The 20751-nt window shown below is 36.7% G+C and overlaps 1 protein-coding gene across 3 annotated transcripts in view; it reads left to right on the forward strand.

Annotated features, from left to right (window-relative positions):
* LOC145993809 (N-acetylglucosamine-6-phosphate deacetylase) overlaps positions 1 to 19539 on the forward strand; it is a 41652-nt gene extending 22113 nt beyond the window's left edge. Inside the window, exons 6-8 of one of the 3 annotated variants that reach the window (XM_083129632.1) lie at positions 4409 to 4553; positions 10221 to 10397; positions 16270 to 19539. In XM_083129632.1, coding sequence (XP_082985758.1) covers positions 4409 to 4553; positions 10221 to 10397; positions 16270 to 16430 — 483 coding nt within the window. In that variant the 3' untranslated portion in view covers positions 16431 to 19539. The other 2 variants (XM_083129631.1, XM_083129633.1) reach the window with 2 other exon arrangements.
* The last annotated feature ends 1212 nt before the right edge of the window (positions 19540 to 20751 follow it).

Raw genomic sequence — 20751 nt, forward strand, 5'->3', positions numbered from 1 at the left:
CCTCTTAGCACTTTTTATGTTGATATACAACTGGCACAGAATGCCATGATATTTGATTCAATTGTATGTTGAGTGGAGTGGCCAACGCAAGAGGCCAATGAGCAGTGCCCAGAATTGTTGTTAGAGAATACTATATTTCTTTTCCTGCATTGGACTTGTATCAGGGCGGCGACACACCTGGAAAACTGGGAAAAGTCTGGGAAATTGAGAGGTCAAAAAAAGTCAGAATTTTGTTTTGATTGGCTTTTTTTATTTTTAACGACACGATGAAATGAATGTGCAAAGCGTTTGCTTTAGAGGTCATTATAAAGCGATGCAGAGGAATGGGAAATTGTGTTGCTAAGTCTCAGCGCTTCCAAATATTACTTGTAAAATGTATTCATTTATCATTTTTTCGTATCTGTATGGGAGCAGTAAGTGGACAGAGCTGTCGAAGGATGGCACCATCCACCACCACTCTGGTGCCATTCAATAGTTATCACATTCAACCCAATTTTCTGTGGGACGAACATTTAGGCTCCATTGATGCACATGATTTTTGTCAGATGTTGCTGCCCAACCAGTGACAAACTTCGACAAAATGTCTCACTACGTCATGTGACCGCAACACATGACATGGATGCAAAATAATCTAACACAGTTATTTCTAGTGGTTTTTATTTTATTTTATCTGCAACATTTCATCCTGGTTTCGCAGAACTTTTTCAAGATATGCATACAACAACACAACCTCACATGGCTAATCACGCGACACTTCTAAGGAATGAATAACTTGTGTCCTTATTTCCTCCTAGGTAACTATTTGTTGTCAGTTTCATAGTGCTTGGATATACTGTGACTGTTGTACTACAAAAGTTGCATTGATAATGTAAGGAAATATGCCACTTTGTTTTGTTTGATTCTATTGTTTCATTTTCAAACATTTAAGGGGAGGTGGCACTAATCAGACACTATGTCTTGCTATGTGTGCATTGAACAACTCATAAATTCACCATGTCAATCTCGTTCATGTTTACAAGAGTTAAGTTGTTTGCTTTACAGATAAAAGAGAAGTAGGATACAAGTGTTAGTGCATTAAAAAATGAGTCTGCCGTCATGGTTCTTGCATGCAGTGTGTTCCAAACCTCAATGGAAATATCAACATATAATAAAAAGAAAGTCTAAGCAAATTGATAAATTACAACATTTCTTTTTTCATCAATGGCGCTTCACTCTAATTTGTTTTACAACTAATTCACTCTGATCTCATTTAGTCGTAACTTTAAAAATAATGAAATATTTTATTTAAAACTGTCTCCATATGAAAAAAATCCTTGTAAAATACCTCCCTAGCTTATGAATTGTTGTAAAATAATTTTCCAAATTCGCTATTTTTGCAGTTTGTATACAAATCAGATAAATTAAGTAAATTCTTTGTAAGCTAATATAGGTATTTTATACAATCTATACGTGGAACTGCATGAGTTTATGATTTCCATTTACAAAAGCTTGGATTAATTTATTATTGTCAGGCAAAATGTAAAATTTGTCCCGGAAAACCTGGAAAAGTCAGGGAATTTCATTTCTGCTTGTGAGTAGCCACCCTGTTGTATTTTTTAGAAATACTGAACCAAAGGGAGGGTTGTGATTGATACACTGATATGCCTATATTGGCCGATACTGACACAGTAATGAATTAATCTGTTCCATCCCTACACTGTGTTTCCCACACTTGCTGATTGTTGGCATTTCTAGCAGAAACCATGCAGTGTTGCTGCTGTAGACATTGTGAACCCTGCGTTGGGGGAAGCCGAGGTCAGGTTGCACATAAGATATGCAGGAATGCACAATTCAACACCACGCTTATAAAACAAGTTGCTTGCAGACACAAACAAAACATGTGGGAGTTGGAGTGCAACGTGGCAACAGCATCTGCATAAGCACCTCTCTGCAGGCTTCCATTCGCTCCTCCTAGCCCAGCAGACAACTTTTCCTCGTTCCTCATTGGCACTGAAACTGTAGTGATTGCTACCATGGGAAATACGACAGGTTGTAGCAAATGCGGTATAATTTCTAAGACATTTCCTGGCTTTCGTTTCACAAAAGAAATCGAAGTATTTTTCAGCAATTTAACACAAGCAATTTCAAATATAAGGTTTTGAACATTTATCGTTAATTTGTTGTGTGAGAACCAGAGGGACGTAACTTAGGAATGTGTCAGACTAAAAAAAAACATTAGTAAATTGGAGATACGTTACTCTACCGCAAAGGAGAGGAGATGAAAATATGTTGATCTAACTCCATATAGAGCTCTTCAGAGGAGATACAGGACGAAACCCAAAACTGCATTTTTGGGAGATATGTTCCTCTGGTTCTCACACCACGAACGAGAAACTTCTAATATTAATTAATATTTGATTGTTTAATCATTTGTTACTAATTATTTTTTGATGCATATTCTTTATGTAGCTCTTGAAATAAGATACAAGTGGATCAAGCACCGGCGGCTCTAAGGGGATAGCCGCCATGCCATGGCTCTACCCTCAGAAATAGAAACATCACTTGCTTTGCCAAAATATAGTTAAATTAATACATTTACGAACGAGGAGATTCGAATCTCGTAAGCGTTCCAGCTTACGGCCGCCTCAATTCCTTCGCCACATTCCCAGCTGTTTTGTTACTTGCTCTGGGCCAGCATAGTCTGGCCTACGTTCAGAGGCATGCGCGGAGGAATGAAAAAGTCTCCGCAGTCAACGAGCGAGGAGGTGGGGTGGTAGCCCAGTGGCAGCCATAAGACAATCAACCGTGCCAGGTCGTGTCTTGCCACAACGCGAGAGCTTTTGCATTGTGTTGACATAGTTGCAAACTTCACAGAGAAGTGACTAATCCTGACCGATTTGTAATACTCGTTGGAGAAGTAATTCGCGAGAAAGATACTTTCCTGCATACTTGGCAAGAACGAACGTAATATCTTCCCCAAATTTATATAACCATTTAGATAGATGCATCTAAAGAGCCATCCAGACTTTTTTGTTATTGATTTCTTCCTTAAGAAAAGATATATCCCTTGCTCTCATGCACACAGACACTCATGTGTTGCAACTGACGTTGACAACATTGAAGACATTTACTGTAAGTACAAAAGAATTGCCTAAATATCAAAGGGAATTCGCATCACCAGGGGATTTTTTACTTTAATATTCGTAAAAAATCACACGGAAAATCTATCAGTATAAGAATTTCACTTGGAGATATAATTCAATTTCTTGCATTGAATTCTAAAAATTGTAGATCTACAGTTCATTTAGCAGATAATCATACTTCAGTTGTTAGTAACACCGATCGTTGATGTACCGTCTGCCATGCTGGGGTTGCAAATTATAAACAAAGCAAGGCGAGAATACCGATCGACTCTGTGTCTAATTGTTCAGTGTTTTTCTTTTTAGTGAAGTGAAAGTGTCCGATGGTGTGTGAAAGGAAGGGTAGTTAGTAAAGATGAGTCAGATTAGAGCACTATTACATACACCATTTTCCAAGGAACTATACAATATTAAATTAAAAGTTAAACAACTTGGCTGTCCCACGCCAGATTTAAACATCAATTCTATTTAAAAATATCAAAAAAATGGTAAAGGTGACAGGCGTCGAAATTTTAATAGTCACATTTATTGCTTAGAAACTCTGGCCAACCTCCGCACAGCATGCTTCGACGCCAGGGATTGCGGGTTCGAATCTCGGGCTAGGGCATCGGCGTTCTTTGTGAGTGTTCACTCATCTTTATCTTCGCGATTAGCCAAAAGTAGTACAAATGTGAAGTAAAATAAACCAATCTTAGGAACCCTGAATTTTTGTCTGCAATTTTAGTAAACAAAGTTCCATTAAAATTACCTCTTTCATTAGATTTCTATGACATATGCTAGCAAAAATTTTTCGATTTCTTGATCACGTTGGCACTACCCATCATACTAGCTGCCAGCCGCCACTGGGATCAAGTGTTAAAAAGGGCTTCCTCGATGGTGCAATGGTTGCGTCATCGCCTTGTAATGAAGGGGTCTCGGGTTTGATACACATAGTGGTTCAGATCCCACTTTGAATTGTAGGTCCAGTCCTGATTAGCCTTACTGTGCATAAGTGGACTTAAATCACAAAATCAATGCAATTATTAATAAGGTGTAATCTTTACATGGAAAAGTATAGTATTTCATACTTAAAGTTTGGTGTTTCCATGTTGCGAATTTTGATGTTTTCCAATTAATTTTGAAAACCCACTGCATCCTCAGTTAATGAAAGCAGTGGGCCTTCCAAATTAATCGGAAAGCATCCAAATTTGCAGTGTGGAAACACCAAACCATATGAATTACTAAATTGCGTTTACTGTACCCACCATGAAAAACATAGTGTCTAATTAGTATTCATGTTTCTATTGCAGTTCCATCATCGAGATCCTGGATTGGTTGGCCTTTTAACAAGTGATGCTATTCCTGCTGGGAAAACTGTCTATTTTGGAATTATTTCTGATGGCATTCATACACACCCAGCAGCACTAAGAATAGCAAATAGAGCTCATCCGGAAGGTGAGCATATCTGTTTTCATTCTTTAATTAGCCTCTATAAGCATGTGTAGTTAAATATGTGGGGAAGTAGAGTATTGGGTTGTTAAAAAAAAACCATTTTGCTGCCTAAATGCTGGCAACCAACACTAAACTCCCAGATGCAACAGCCCTTTGAGGACCAGGGCTTTCCAAGTAATTTTATGTTGGGTGACTCGGCCTCCCGATGGCATAGCGGTAACTTTATTGCCTTGTAGTCAAGGTGTCCCAGGTTCAATACCCAGTTCAGGCACACAGTGGTTCACTAGATGTTGAGTTACTTGTGGTGAGAGCATGGAGTCCCATTGCCACTGTTATTTGCTTTCAAGACCAAAGTCTGCTACTTCCTTTCAAGTAGGTCCCCAGTTGTCCTCATGATGCTGGGGTTCTACCAGGAATCGAACCCAGGACCACTTACACTAAAAGAGAGAGCACTAACCATTAGCATAAGGAGAGATCACTTTGTACAAACCCTACATTTAGTTTTAATTTATATCCAGAAATGTTGTCAAATGGCATCAATTGTGCATTAAATCTTGCTAGTCAGTTTCTGCAGCCGTTGGTGGACCATGCCTCCTCCCCCACCAGTCCAGTCTTTCCTAATCCCCATCCATTGTAGATTAGAGTGTATCGAAAAAAACAACTTTTTTTTGAAATGTTAAGGTGGGTAGTGCGGAAAAGTGACCATTTGTGACCAAAAAGACGTCTGATGTTTTTTTCAGATTTTTTGGAGGTCGTTTAGGTGGCGTGAATCGACCTTGAAGTTTTGACTTGGTTAATCAACACGCACAATAATTTCACAAAAATGTTATTATTTGGCTATTTTATGTCTCTTTTTGTGCATTATTGTCATTGATTGTTTTGTTTATGGCAAATATGTTAAATTCGTGCCTCAGGGGTGGTTTTCTATGCTGTTGTTTACGTATGCTTTTGCTGGAGAGTGGAGAAAACAATCGGCAAGCATCTGTGTTCTTGGAGAGGGTAGAGGAGGTGAGGGAGTGGCCGGAGTGGAGGGGTTTGTTACTTTTCAATATGAGGCTCTTAGTCTGCCTTGTTCTTTGTGGCTGTAAACTGCTTGGCATGTTGCGCTTGTAATTTAATATTACTTGCTTGTGTGCATTTTTGTCGGTGTTTACTGCACAGTTACTACCATTTTGTAATTGTTAGAAAGTTATTTCGCAAAGTAAGTAAGAAGCAAGTGTTGCGTCAAACTGACAAGCACTTCTTATTTGGGTGGCCAGGAGAGCTTTCGGACAATAGACTTGCAAGTTATTGTGATGTTATGAAACATTTTGTTTTGGAAAAGAAGGGCAGAAAAGATGCAAGAGGCGAAAATTCATCCCTCAGAGTTTTGGCGAACACTACTGCATATAAGACGATGCAAATCTGGACAGAGGCTTCGATTCCTACAGTGTCTAAGAAACGAGTGGTGACATGATTTTGGATTATAAGAAATCTTCAATGAATTTGCATAAATCTGGAAAACGTTCCTAGGCTGAAGAAAAGGTGAAACGTTTTAAGGAAAGTGGACAAAAACTCTTTGATATTTGCTCGTGCAAGTGTACCAACCCAGGAAAGTTATGCAACTGTGAAGGAGTGAACAAAGTGTCAGAAGCAGAGCGACCTTTTCTTATGGATCAGCGAACAAATAGGAAAATGATAATTGGAAAGGTGGATTCTGAAATGACTGAAGAAATTCGAAAAAAGGCTGAAAAAAGGGAGAAACGGTCTGCATCCAAGACAAATGTTACGGATACCAGTATGAGGAGAAGGAGGACGGGATCTTTGGCGACGGAAGAATCTTCGAGTACAACTGAAATTTCTGGAACTAGCGAAAATGATGTGGATTTTGACCACATGGCATCAACCTCAAAATCAGTAAAAAAAACAGACACGCCTCGATCTAAAAAAATATTGTTTCAGCTGCCTATAGAACCGGGGCTTCAAGGAGACAAGTTGCTCTTATAGTATCTGCTACTTTGGAAGATGTGGGAATAATTTCACCTGACAATAAAGACAGTGTTGTTGATAAAAGCAAAGTGATGTGAGAAATGCAAAAACTTCGAGCTCAAATTCAGTCTACATCAAAGTCAGAACAAAAATGTATCAGTGGACTTTACTTTGATGGACGTAAAGATAAAACTTTAGCGAAGGAGCAAAAAGGAGATTGTTTTTACCGGAAGGATATCTTTGAAGAACATGTGCGTTTGGTAGAAGAACCGGGATCCATTTATTTAGGCCACACAATGCCCTTATCGGGAACTGCCAAGGAGATTAAAAATAGTATTTTCAATTTCATTGAAGAGAACAACATTGACTTGTCTGATCTACAAGTGATCGGGTGTCACGGCACACCGGTAAACACAGGGTGGAAAGGCAGAGTCATGCGTTTGATTGAAGAAAAATTCTGCAAGCCACTCCAAGATGCAGTTTGTCTTCTTCACTTAAACGAATTGCTGTTTCGCCATTTACTAACAACATTAGACGGTGCCACGAAAGGTCCGTTGAAACTTTCGGGACCGATTGGAAGAGCCATAAAAACCTGTGAAAATCTTCCGATTTGAAAGTTTGAACCTATCACAGTCCGCTGGGTGGAACAAATGTCAGGTATAACAGATTTAAGCACGGACCAACAATATCTTATGGATATATATATGTTCAGCTGTTTCAAGCAGTGTTTGTCTGCCCATTTCACTTGTCCAGTCGAGGTGGTTAACGACAGTATGCCGAGTGCTGCGGCTGTATGTAAGCATGCCCCACCCCTCTTAAAAACTGCAGCTTATTGCAATGTACATAATGAAGGTGTACGCACCGGTGTGGTTTGGGATAAAAAAGGAACCATCTATAACTGACGAAGCCCGACACCTCTGGAATATGATCCACTTCTCCCGATTTCTCCCACACCACTTGAGAGATCTGATTCATAGGGTCATTCAACGAAACACATTCTTCGCCCATCCTGAAAATCTCCTGCTGGCTTTAATAACCGACCAAGACCCAGAAATAAGAAGTCTTGGTTGGCAAAGAATTAAGAAAGCAAGAAGATTGAAAAAAGGCAAAAGAATTCACACTTTTGTTTTACCAACCATCAATTTTAATGCAGACCAATACTATCACTCCACAAGCCTCCGTTGACCAATAATATTACAAATGAAGAAGTACATAACTACATTAAAAACAAAAAGAATAGCGGAAATTCAAGACTTCCCCTGCCACACACAAGGAGTGGAGCGATGCCAGCGCACGTGAAATTTTAAAGCGAAATTGCAATCTAGAGAACATACGCCGACATTTTGAACAAAGAGTGACTATAAAGTTCACGGAGAAAACTAGAAGAAAATTTTGGCCTTCACTTAGTAAAATTATGTTTGCCAACATAATTTGGATGGGGGGGTGGGTGGGTGGAGCTTGCAGTTCAGCCACCTCCTCGTGGTGAGCTCTGGGTTATTTTCAAAGCATAATAAGCTATGAAAATAAGCGAAGCGCTGGACAGTAATTGAGGAATTGTTAGCAATTTGAAAGCCAAAATCTTTTATTTAGTCTTTTATATTGGAAAACTTTCTAATAAAACACAAAGTTGAAACCAATTGGAAAACAACAATAGAAAAAAAGGAATTTTTAGGCTCAAATTGACATTTCTTGACCAAAAGTATACATAAACAGCATAGGAAACCACCCCTGAGGCACGAATGTAACATATTTGCCATAAACAAAACAATAAACGACAATACTGAACAAAAAAAGACATAAAATAGCCAAATAATGACATTTTTGTGAAATTGTTGTGCGTGTTGCATAAGCAAATCACTATCTAAACTTCAAGGTCGATGTGCGACCTCCGACCTAAATAAATAATAATAACCCATAGCTCTACAGCCCGTGAGGGCCTTGGCTTACCTACCGACTGCTGGTCTCCCTCCCACACTGTTCCTCCATCACCTGTTGTAGCATGGAGATCTTAGACCAGTATTGGAGTGTCGGGGGATCAGCCCGACGAGCCCCCAGCCATTGCAGGTCCGACCTAAATAACCTCCAAAAAAATCTGAAAAAAATCAGATGTCTTTTTGGTCACAAATGGCCACTTTTCCGCACTACCCACCTTAACATTTCGAAAAAAAATGGTTTTTTTTCGATACACCCTATTGTAGATCCACAGTTACACATATCTAACTTAGGTTTGGTCTGCCTGTCGGCCTTCTCTGGTAGAGCATTCCCAACTGCATTCTTTGTGATTTTTACATATCTATCAGTGTTGTGCCCATCAATTAACTCTTCTAGTTGCATATCATATCTTATTCTCCAATTAATGTCTTCCCTGACTGGTCTGTATATTTTTGTTAATATTTTATATTCGAACGAATTAAGGGATTCTTTAATCTGATTCTGTTAATGTCAGTGTTTCCATAGTTAACAGCTGGCCATACTAATGTCTTACACAAGGATTGTTCAAGGTTCACGAAGACTGTTGAGTGTAAAATTTGATGAATAACTTGCATGGTAAAAATGTGTGGAGGATGTAATGTAATGCTTCATGAGTATCCATTAATTGGCATGTTGTAGTTGGTACATGCAGAGTAGTTGCAGTGAACATAGCAACGAGAAGTATATCTATAGCTGGTGTCTATGTCAGCAGCCCAGTTCTTTCTGTGCCAAAGGAATTGGATAGTTTCCACAAAGATGGTTGCAGTGCCTTCGAAAAACTGACACAGTTTGATGCTTGTTGGATATTCCATTTTCTCATCTTTTAATATTTAGCTTTAACATTTAGAAAATTGGCTATTATATATTATACAAGCTTTAAAACCAGAATTTATATAAACAATTTAAAGAACTTAAAGATTGGTTTACGTATTCCACTGATTGTTGTATAATGCACCCATGTGCCGTCAGGGTTTCTTCCTGCCATGCGGAGAGGATGAGGAAGCCCAAGAAAAGTGGGTGGGTGGCTATTTAAGAACAAATGACCTGCGTGGTCAGTTCACTGATGCAAACAGCATTGGCTGAAAAAAACTACTCGTTCTTTCTATTTCTGTGTCATGCTTGCCAGAGACAGTGTTGCTATATGAAAAATTTCCCTTGGTGCAGGGAAATCCAGGTCAGGGAAATTTTTAGAAATTGCCAGAAAATTTTAAGTTATCGGTCTTCAGTTTTTGTTTTACTGCCATGCATGCATTGGTGTTTCATTTCTATTATATTTAATTAATCTGTATATAATATACATAATAAATAAGTATTATTACGGTAAACCAAGTCGAGTTTTCAGAATATGCCTATGCTCTGTAGAATTAAAAGTCTGTCAATCTTGAATGGCCCTTGTATATTTTCAGTTTTGTATGCATTGTTATCAGCTGATTTGTAAGTATATTCCTTTTCCCGAATGTGTGGAGTAGCGATACGCAGAGGCGAAAGATTGTGGGCGGGGTCAGACTAGGTGGGGAAGGGTGCAGAATGCAGAATTCCCTTAGTAGGCTTGCGAGCTGTCATGTTTACTACAGAACTATTGGACCAGTCGAGTTGCCCCTCCGTGCGTTCATTGGACGAGGCACACAGCTGCAAGGTGCGCTAAGGACGAGTTTGCGTTCTCGTACTCCAGACATTCTGGAAAAGGAATATAGTTGTAGATAATAGGCATTAATTGTTGTCTGGTTTCAGGCCTGGTGTTGGTTACAGACGGGATTTCCGCAATGGGTTTACAAGAGGGAATGCATCACATAGGCCAGCTGTCAATAGTTATAAAAGACAACAAAGCAATGATTGCTGGGACAAACACTCTTTGTGGGAGCATAGCTACCTTGGACAAGTGTGTTCAGTTTTTTAAACAAGCCACAGGTAAGTGCTATGATTCACATTCAGTTATCTGTTCTTAGCATGCCAAGTAATATAAAGAGGAAACTCGCACATTTACTATTTGTTATGAACTAGAGTGCTGCATTGGACCACTTTCGCTCTCTCAAACTCTATCGAATCTCCCATGCTCGAACGTGATTTGTTCGAATATATAGAATATCAAATATGATTTCAATGTGACAGTAATTGTACACACACACACATATATATGTAAAAAATTCATGCTGGTAGTTTCAGCCCATAATCATCTATTCATTTTCATATATTGCCATGTATTGGTAAGATAGGCTAAATTGCATTTTAACATGGAGATGATGACTATGTTCACTTTAGTTTCAATTTCACTGCATCTTTCACTGCACGAAGCATATGTGAAGGCCCGCTACCACAGACAAATTACGGTTGTATGTGAACTACTGGGCTTCGAGCATATACAGATCGTTTGCCTATTCAAATGTTACTCGCTTGAGCAAAGAAACAGGCGATCCTGTAAGCCATCTAGTGTCATCCGTGCGAACTATTAGATGATCGAGCAAACAAGCCTCGAAGCAGAACTCTATTGTGAACATAATAAACAAGCCCAGGAAGAGTTCCACAACCTCTATTTTAATTCACTCAAATGTTTTTGAGATGGCTTTATGAGGAGGTTGAATAAGGAATAACGAATTTTAATCAAACCTTACTGTGCACGGTTCTTGATTGGTCAGGCAAATCAGAAGTTACTTTCATCTTACATTTCATGATTGTTGTTATGAGATTAAAAGGATAAAATATTTGTCTTCCGCCGAGGTAGTGTTACATCTCGAGTAGCTTTGGGAAAAGGAGTGAGTATGTTATTGCTGTCCAATCACGTCATGCCACTGGAAATCTTCGTTGAGATGTGAAAGGTGGAAGTCCAGAATTTCATTACGAAGATAACTTTGAGAGTAGTTCACTACTAACGTGGTGGCACTCAAACCTTGGAGGCCTTTAAGTTTAAAAAATATTTCAGAGAGAAATACATGAGTTTTATAGTGCTTATTTCAAAGATAGTGCCTAAAAAATGAAAATGGTGAAAAAGCAGTATTGAGGCATTCCATGAAAAGTGGTCCTACTCCGTGTAACTAACAAAATTAATCAATCTGAAAATTATTATTGCTTTTAATTGCATAATGTGTAAATGTTTGTGAATGCATTAATTTGTATATTTTACCAACAAAAATTACTAGCATCTGTAGCACGTAGGCTTCATGGACAAATGAAGTCATTTTGCTACATTTTTAAAGCATCACACATATAACACATTTTTGTTAATGCTTTCCATGCATTCATATTCAAGTTTTTTTTTCATTTGTTAGCAGACATCCCAAATACTTCATAATTCTATGAAATCAGTTCATTATGATTTTTTTAATCCAAACTCATGCCTAGAAATGTCACACATATAATGTTTGAAAGTCTATGGCTGGAGTTTGAGTTATGTTTATTTCTTAACACTTCATGCTATCGCATGGTGCAGAAATTGTGCACCTGTTGGTAATGGCCAGTTGTTACTGTAGTTGTGGGAAAATTCATCTGCAGCAACTTAACTAATCAGGTTAATCTCAACGGTCAACATATCCAATGAAGGAAAGATCAAAGCACTAATCCATCATTCATCAGACATGATGTGTACGAAGGATGCAGCATGAGTTTCTGGCTCTAAGGGGTATTTCATGACCTTAGTGGACCCTGAAATGCCTTTTTTTTTTTTGTTCCCCCATGCAGAAAATGTAGTCTACAAAGTTGAAAATCCATTTGAGGCCATTCCTGAAAAGAATACATGTTTTTGCTGTCTATTGTTACCTATTTCAATCATAAGTGCCTGGTTTGAAGATTAACCACTTTTTGAGTGTCTAATGTGGGATACTGATGAAAGAACTGTTTGATGTTCATCAATGTTAGTGCCTATTTTGTATTTTGGAACCTTTTTGCCTGCCTATTTTCAGTTTTTTTTAGTGTATGTTGATCCTCAGCCTAGCAATGACAGCTTATATTTCAAACATTGACAAGATTGTTTGTATGTTTCAGTTTTTTGTTAAATGTTAAATTTATATTATTGTTAAAACTGTGCCATCTTAAATTACATGTAAGTGTGTGATGAATAGGGCCCAGATAGTTATGCATATTGCATATGCAAATGCATATATGAATGATATACAGGGTGTCCGGGCTAGAGGGTGACCATGAAATGGTGACGATCAAATCTCTGCGAGATTTTATATCGATTGAACATTTACCCAACAACATAAAATGTTAAGTTCTTTCTTTATAAGCATATATTTTTATATGCCTCTAGCCTGGACATCCTGTATATATATATATATATATATATATATATATATATATATATATATATATATATATATATATATATTATATTTTAGAGCCTACAAAAAATACTAAAATTGTATTCCTGTGCATTGGGCATAGTCTTCTTAATTAAGTAAGTTCCTATTTCCTTCCATCACTGCTGTGATAAGGAGATAAGACTTCTTTCATCTTTCTTGCAGTAACACTCAACGACTACTCTTCTTTGAGAAAGAAATGACAACAATGCAATGGAGTCTATAGATAATCTTGAACTTGTGAGATACTGTTGCCTTAAAATATTTTGTGAAGTAGAGAGTTTTTTTTTCTGAGTATAAAAATATTCTTGCTGAAAACAGGAGTTCCAAATCCAAGGTTGACATGATCACATAGTGGTTGGAAACCCACTTTAAAACTGTAAGTCCAGTTCCAATGAGCCTATCTGTGCATAAAGTGGAAAGAAAAAATCAATCATGCAATTGACTTCGGTACCAACTGCAGTCTTTCTATGCCACAGGAATTAAAAAAATACCAATCTGGTGGCAGAAGTGCCTTCATTGTAGTGCAATGCACACAGAAAAATGATCCATTTTTATTTTAGCAATATTTTCTTATGATAAAAAAAGAGCGAAATGTTTGTTTATATTAATATTTAATATAATTTAATATCTTAATATCTTTATTCTCCTACAGAGGTTTTTGTTTTTGCCTGTATTTTCCGTTTGTAGGTTGCTCAATTGTTAGTGCTTTGGAAGCAGCAACTCTGCACCCTGCTCGAGCCATTGGCATTGAAGGGAAGAAGGGCACCCTGTGTTATGGGGCTGATGCTGATTTTGTTTTCCTTGACAATGACTTGGAAGTGATTTCTACATGGATCGCGGGGGAGTGTGTATACGAAAACCCAGCCAAGCAAAAGCATCAATTACACGAAATTAGAAAACTATAATATTGGAACTCTCTCTATGCACCATAGAGACATGTTATTTTGGTTGTCATTTGAATTTTATTTTTTTAATCTTTATTTTCCTATTATTACCATAGTTTATTTTTATTCCATTAATTTGTTATGTTGCATACTTATTTTTCTCGCCTTGCCATAATGACACTACATAAACATCAAACATGCCTTGTAAATCTCTCGTATCCTAGTCTTTCTTTGGCCAGTAAATTATGTTCTTAATTATTTAAAGTAGCATTTCATTATTATTTTTTAACAAAGTTAAGCACCTGGGTTAATGATAACCAGTTTTCTTTGCGCCGATTTGAATTTCTTAAGATTACATTGTGCCAGTTCTACAGTGTGTCCCAAAATAGTGTTTACTACACTGTTTCAATGTTAATAATAGGAACATTACTAACAGCAAAAATGAACTTTTCTTGTGTGTCGCAAACCTTCACGTTATAGATGTTCAACATGACTGCCATTGACAGCAATACGTCATCTGTAACGCTGAACAGATGGACAAACAGCAGATATGGTTTTCACGGGAAGGGAAGCACAGGTAGTCTCAATCGCACGTCACCCATTGGTGTACCCATCGTTCTTAGTACTCCACAGGTAGAAACCTAATGGTGTTAAATTGGAAGATGTGGGTGCATATTCGATACTTCTTGAGTTTCTCGAAAGAAAAATTGCTCACCTCTGCCAATTTTTGTGGACTAATGCCTACATGCACAAAATCAATGTAGATATTGTAGCTTCAAATACAAAAGGTCCAGTGAAGCCATCTGTAACAGTTTCTCTGTTATTAACGTTCAAAGAGTGTAAACATTATTTTGGGACACACTGCATTTAAAAATGAACACCAATAATGTTAAGAGGATAGTACCATTTTTTTTTATTTGATTAATTTTTTTTCAAAGCAACCACAGGGGATGGATCTTTTCGATCCTAGAGATCTGAAGAAATGAAATGGCATAGTATTTGTAATACTTGATATTTTCAATGCAATGTCCACCTTGTTTTTCCCCCATTTGTTATTAGTGTTCATTATTGCAAATTTCATTTTAATCAATGAATGGATTAAGTGAGCAATGCACATTTTTATCATGAAATTTATATTTTAAAGTTTGGGTCCATGGCTGTTATTGCTGCTGGCATAGGATCAATATGCAATAAGAGGTCATGAAGCCTAAGCAGAAAATAACAAGCTTCTATATTTATATGAAATTACAATTCTGTGTAGTGTTCATAGAAATATCAAATAATTGACAGTCTGCTATTCTATATGTTTTAAGATGTATCTATTAAATTGACAGTAATATTATTTGAACATTAATATGCATCTATGTCATGGTTTTACATTTTTATGTGAAACATCTAAGAAATTATTAGTTTGGTGCCAGCCATAATCTGTTTATTTTTATTGCGCTACATGCGATTGTCACTGTTGTGTTATGCACTGTTACATACATATTTTAAAAAAAATAATCACAAATTATGATTTGTATATGTGCTGGGCAGATCTGTTCAGAAATTTAGTTTAGCAACTTTGTGCACTGTTTTTATCGCTCTTGTTCAGATTTATTTTCAACTTGCAGAATTTTTTTTTTATGCAATTATTGCAGTGGTGTATTCTCCCATGTTACTTGGTTTACTTTTTCTTGTATGTACGCATTGCTTGCATTGTAGAATTATTTTCCTGTAGTTTTAAAAAGATTAACGGGAAACACAGAGTTCAATGTCTGGGAAGCTTCGTTCATTGCAGAAGAACACTGGAATAAATTAAATAATGAAAATGGTACCATAGATCCAGTATCGAGTTTTCTTTTTCACAAATGGAGTAAGCCACCATCTTTAAAATTTAATGTAACAGAAAACCTCAAGAGACTTTGTGAAAACAATGATGAATTTGAATTACCTGATGATATTTGGGATTCATAATTTTAAATAAAAAATAATGTGATCAAAAAAAAAATATCTGAAATAAAAATAAAACAGACTATATTACAACAATTTAACATTGACAACATCCATTATATAACGGATTCTTTTTGTTTAAAAAATTACTAACCATTGTTATAACTGTATCTTTAGTCAAAACGAAAATAAATGTCTGATGAAGGGAGCGTGTGTTCTCCTGAAACGTCACAAAGAAAAACTGTTTTCTTATGCTTGTCTGCTTGTCGTAAACTACAGGAAAATAAAAATATTTGGTTTACTGCTTGTAAAGCAACTTGTTTCATAATGTATATATAGAAATTGCCGGAAAATTTGAAGTTGTTGGACTTCCGTTTTTCTTTTACTTGCATGCTTGCGTTTGTGTTTTAGTTCTATTGTATTTAATTAATATATAGTAAATATATACATTACATAAGAATTATTGTGGTAAACCAGGTTGAATTTCCAGAATACGCCACTGAATTATTGTATACACATCATGTAATACTGTTGAGTTTTGTTATACGAATTAATGATTATGCCTAAAATGGCCATGCACATTTTTAAATAAGAATTCTGTTTATGGTGGCTGCTTTACTATCCTGTAATATAGTTGATCCTCTACAAATAGGGCTCTTTTTCTAGGGCTGAGCCGATACTGGTGTATCGGTTGGAATTTATTTACCGATCCTTTTCCATCAATTTGGTCTTTCCTGGCCTCTGCGAAAATGCCACGAGACACTTTTGAGGAGTCGAATTATCCTGGAAATTATGCAAAATTCAAATGTTTTGATTTTGTATTGTGATGAAAAGTATGTAATCTAATATTCTGATGTAATTCTGAAATATTTAAAGCGAAAATCCTCGTAAATTCATGCATTATATTAAATGTGCAATACTTAAAACACTAATCTTAATCTACATTTTGAACAACTTTTATAGCGGAGCATTTAGCACAGCATACCACAATGCCAGGGATCCCAGGTTTGAATCCTGTCCTGGGCATGGATATTCTTTGTAAGTGTCGTGATTAGCCAAAACTGGCAGAAAAGAGAATATCAGAAATCAAAACTTTTTTGATACAATTTTCAGACATCTGTGGGAATAAGAGAGCATCTGTATCGACTCAGCCCTAAATGTTCTTCCTTCTGGTGGGTGGTTTGTTCTTCAGTCTGAGAGAGATTTCAGACCAAAACGGCACGTGTCGGTTGGTGGCAAAACCTCAGTAATAAAGGCAACCTTTTGAACCAAAGACATGGCAAAATGCAGTTATCGCTTGTGTGTTGCTGAGACTGGGCAGTTTTCTCAATACCATGCATCGTGTCGCCTCAGTCTCTTGTTCGTGCATGCACGTGAATGTGTTTGCTTTAGACTGAATGGGCAACGTTTTTCGTGATGAATTTGCCATACAAATTGAGAACTTTATTTTTTAAAGATAATTACATGATCTGTGCTTGGTGAAGAACAGAAAACATTGGAGACTCAAGTACTTAGCCGGCCCCCGTGGCAGAGTAGTTAGCACATCGTGCTACGACACTAGGGGCCCCAGATTCAAATCCCTGCCTGGGCATGGATGTTTGTGAGTGTCCATTCATCATTCATCCCCATCTTCGCAAATTAGCCAAACGTGGCACAAAAGCGAAGTAAAATAAACTCAATCAAGAAGTACTCAGAGGTTACAGGCATATAGGGGTGATTCAAAAAAATGTTAACACTGTATGGGAAATAGAAAATGTACTACTCACCTAGGTGACCAGACGTCCTCTTTTATCCTGACATGTCCTCCTTTTTTAGGTGTCTGTCCGGCATCCAGGCAGATTTTTTAGAAATCAGTAAATGTCCTCCTTTTTTGGAAAGAGTATAGAATCGAGCATAACAAATGTGCTCCACACGTAACGATCATCATATCACTTGGGGTGCGTTAAGTATTCGAGCAATGCTCACCTAGCATAGGAGATGAACACGATCACTTTCCTGACCGAGTCATTAGTAAGGGTGTGTGGGATCCAGAAAAGTCTGTACCAGGATCGGTTTTAAAAAATCTGCCATCCCAATTCGGACTTCTAGAAATGATTTCCAGACTTTTCAGGATTCTGAGCAGTCCGGAACTTCCAAATGTAATTTTTAAAAGTGGTTCATTCTTGATGTTTTCAGCATTGTAAGTCGACACTTCTCGGAAATTATTAGCTTTTATATTAAAAAAAAAAAAAAAAACTTCATTAAAACAAAATTAAGTGTAAAGTTCGTGATTTCCACAGCGTTGGAATTTTTTTCCCGTACAGAAAATTTCCTGACCTCATCGGGAATTTGCGAATTTTTCCTGTTCCGAACGTCGGGATTTAAAACAATTTCCCGTCCCAACCAAACAAAGTTCTGTCCCGCACACCCCTAGTCAATTAGTACGTATTATTCTAACTCGTTGCTTCGCAATCTGAAACTTGTGAAACACATGTAATCTGAGCAGTTCCTTTTCGGTTGATTGATATGATTTATTTTAATTCGCTTTTCTGACACTTTTGGCTAATCGCGAAGACGAGGATGAGCGATAATTTTCATGAAGGAACACTCACAAAGAACACCCATGCCCAGGCTGGGATTTGAACCTGGAACCTCTGGGACCCTCCACCAGAGGTAAAGTGTAAGGTGGCTGTCAGTTTCCCCTGCTGTTGAAGAGTATGTTCATGGCATTAAAATCATATTTCTTGACCCAATCTAAACTACATAAAATGTAAATTAGGTTCTTGGAAATAAGTTTAAGCGAAGCTTACTGGTTACATTTTCATTCACTTATGGGGATATTGCATTCTAATATCCAAGAATTGAAAAAAGAGTAAAATTCTGTGCTTTAAAGTATAGATTTCTTAGTTATGATTGTCATGTGTTAAATAAGATTAGGAGATTGCTTTTGTTGCTTAAAGGCAAGAGGAAATTTCAAATTATTGAAAAAAATCATCAGAATTATATGTCAGCAAAGTGTTGGTACTTTATTTATTAATGAAATTATGAGTAATGGCAAATGAGTTGAAATTTTTTGCAGTGTCCTCTTTTTTGAATGTATGTGTCTGGTCACCCTATACTCGCCACCATCTATGTTTTCTTCTTGAATGGATAATATTGAACAATTACATATGCTGGCAATCCAGAAATTTGTGTAAAGTTTCCTCCTCTAAGTAAGCAAAGTTTCTATTTCCCATATGGTGTTAACAATTCTTTGAATCACTCTGTATAATAATTGCAAAAAATATAGAATAGCCAGTACAGATTAATTTCCTTCCATACTTTTGGGTGCTTAGTACTGTGACTAAATGAGCAGGGAAAAGTGCAACTTTCAGCCTTACTTTATATACTAGTACCTGTATTTCACTTTTGCTATTATCTTCTATAGTTCTGGATCACATTTCATTTCCTACTATTTTCACTTGTTGATAGAAGTTTTTGCTATGTATGATTTGTGATGTAAGAATCTTGATATTTTGATGCTTATATTCTCAATGCCTCTTGTTGATAATGCTGCAACATAATTGGTAAACTGGCAAGTTTACAACTGATGGTTACATTGGCTTGATTGGAAACTATTTATATAAACACTTTACAATATTTTTTAATTACTCTGTTAACACAAGAGGCCGCGGTGGCTCAGTCGGTAACGCATCTGACTACCATGCTCAAGGTCCCGGGTTCGATCCCCGACCGGTTCAAATCTGGGAACTTTTCTAACGGTGAAAGCAGCCCCGGCGCCCACCCAGCGTCGAATAACATGGGTACCTGGGGGAAACCCTGGGGGGTAAAGGCGGTCAGGGGCGTGATGCTGATCACATCACCCCCACTCACGACCGGATCAAGAAAGTGTGGGGAGTTACCCCTACACGCCTTCATGGCGTGGTGCTATGCACAGGGGAACACTTTACCTTTTTTTTTTTTTTTTTTTTTTACACATTCTTAGGCACTGATCTCAGAAGTAAACTAACCGTTAACTTAAAAACCATAATCTCAGTTTTTTAACATTAAAACCTCAAATATATTCACTAGGGATGGGACAGATTAATCGGTACTGGCAAATATAGGCATATCAGTAAAGTTACCAATCCGATGTGTGTATAAATATTTTACAATTGAGTGCAATATTGTGCCATTTCATTATAATATTTATGGATATAAACATATAATTTCCATTCTGTACATTTTTAAAAGTAAATGTCAGATTATTTTGCATTGCAAAACTTTGGTTCATCTGTAACATACATTTACTAAGGAGGTCAATGAACCATTTGGAATTTTATATCTGATCTGAGAACATCTATCAAATATCGGTCCATCCCTAATATCCACAGAACTGAGTAATATTCTGTAGATAAATTTTAAGAAGTTTAATTTTTTAACCAACTTTCATAAAATAATTAAAGAACATATAAGTACAAACTATTTCCTCTAAATTTATGCTTACAAATGCAGTGATTTTGTTCTATATATACACACTATAATTTTATGAGGACAGCTTCATTAAATCTTGCTGTTTGTAAGACACTACAAATTCAAATTACAGTGAAATTTGTAGTTATATTTCCCTGTATTTTGCCTTAATATAAAAGAGCAATTTATTTTATGTTTTTTCCTTATATTTAATTCACAGTAAAAATTAACTTTGCATAAAAATGACCAGTTGTCACATACAAATGTGCTTGTATTAGTTTGACTCCTAACAACTGTTTTAATCTTTGCCTTTTCTGTTGTAGATGAAAGTTTGTAGTTCATGACTGTAATGTGATTACTAGCAGAATGTAGTAATTTATGGCATAATAAATGCAGTGTGAATATCATGTGAAAAGTTCTGTTTCGTCATTGCTATTGTCTTCTTTTGATAAATATATCAAATAAATCACCTAATTTACAATAATGGAAGCAGTGCACCTTTGAAATTAATGTTTCAAAACAAAGGAAAAACAGAAGATTTCTCATGATAAAATGCATTAACTTTGTGTAGTTACTCAAAGTGCACAGATTTTAATTACATTTGCAAGTCGCACTGTTTAGTTTTTTGTGTTCTGCTGTAGAATGTATTTTGAATTGTAAAATTTATAAAATTCATATTTTTGGAGGTATTTTATAATGAATTACCATGTTCTACTA

This window comes from Lepisma saccharinum, chromosome 10 (assembly GCF_977018435.1).
Source record: "Lepisma saccharinum chromosome 10, izLepSacc3.1, whole genome shotgun sequence".
Taxonomy (NCBI): domain Eukaryota; kingdom Metazoa; phylum Arthropoda; class Insecta; order Zygentoma; family Lepismatidae; genus Lepisma; species Lepisma saccharinum.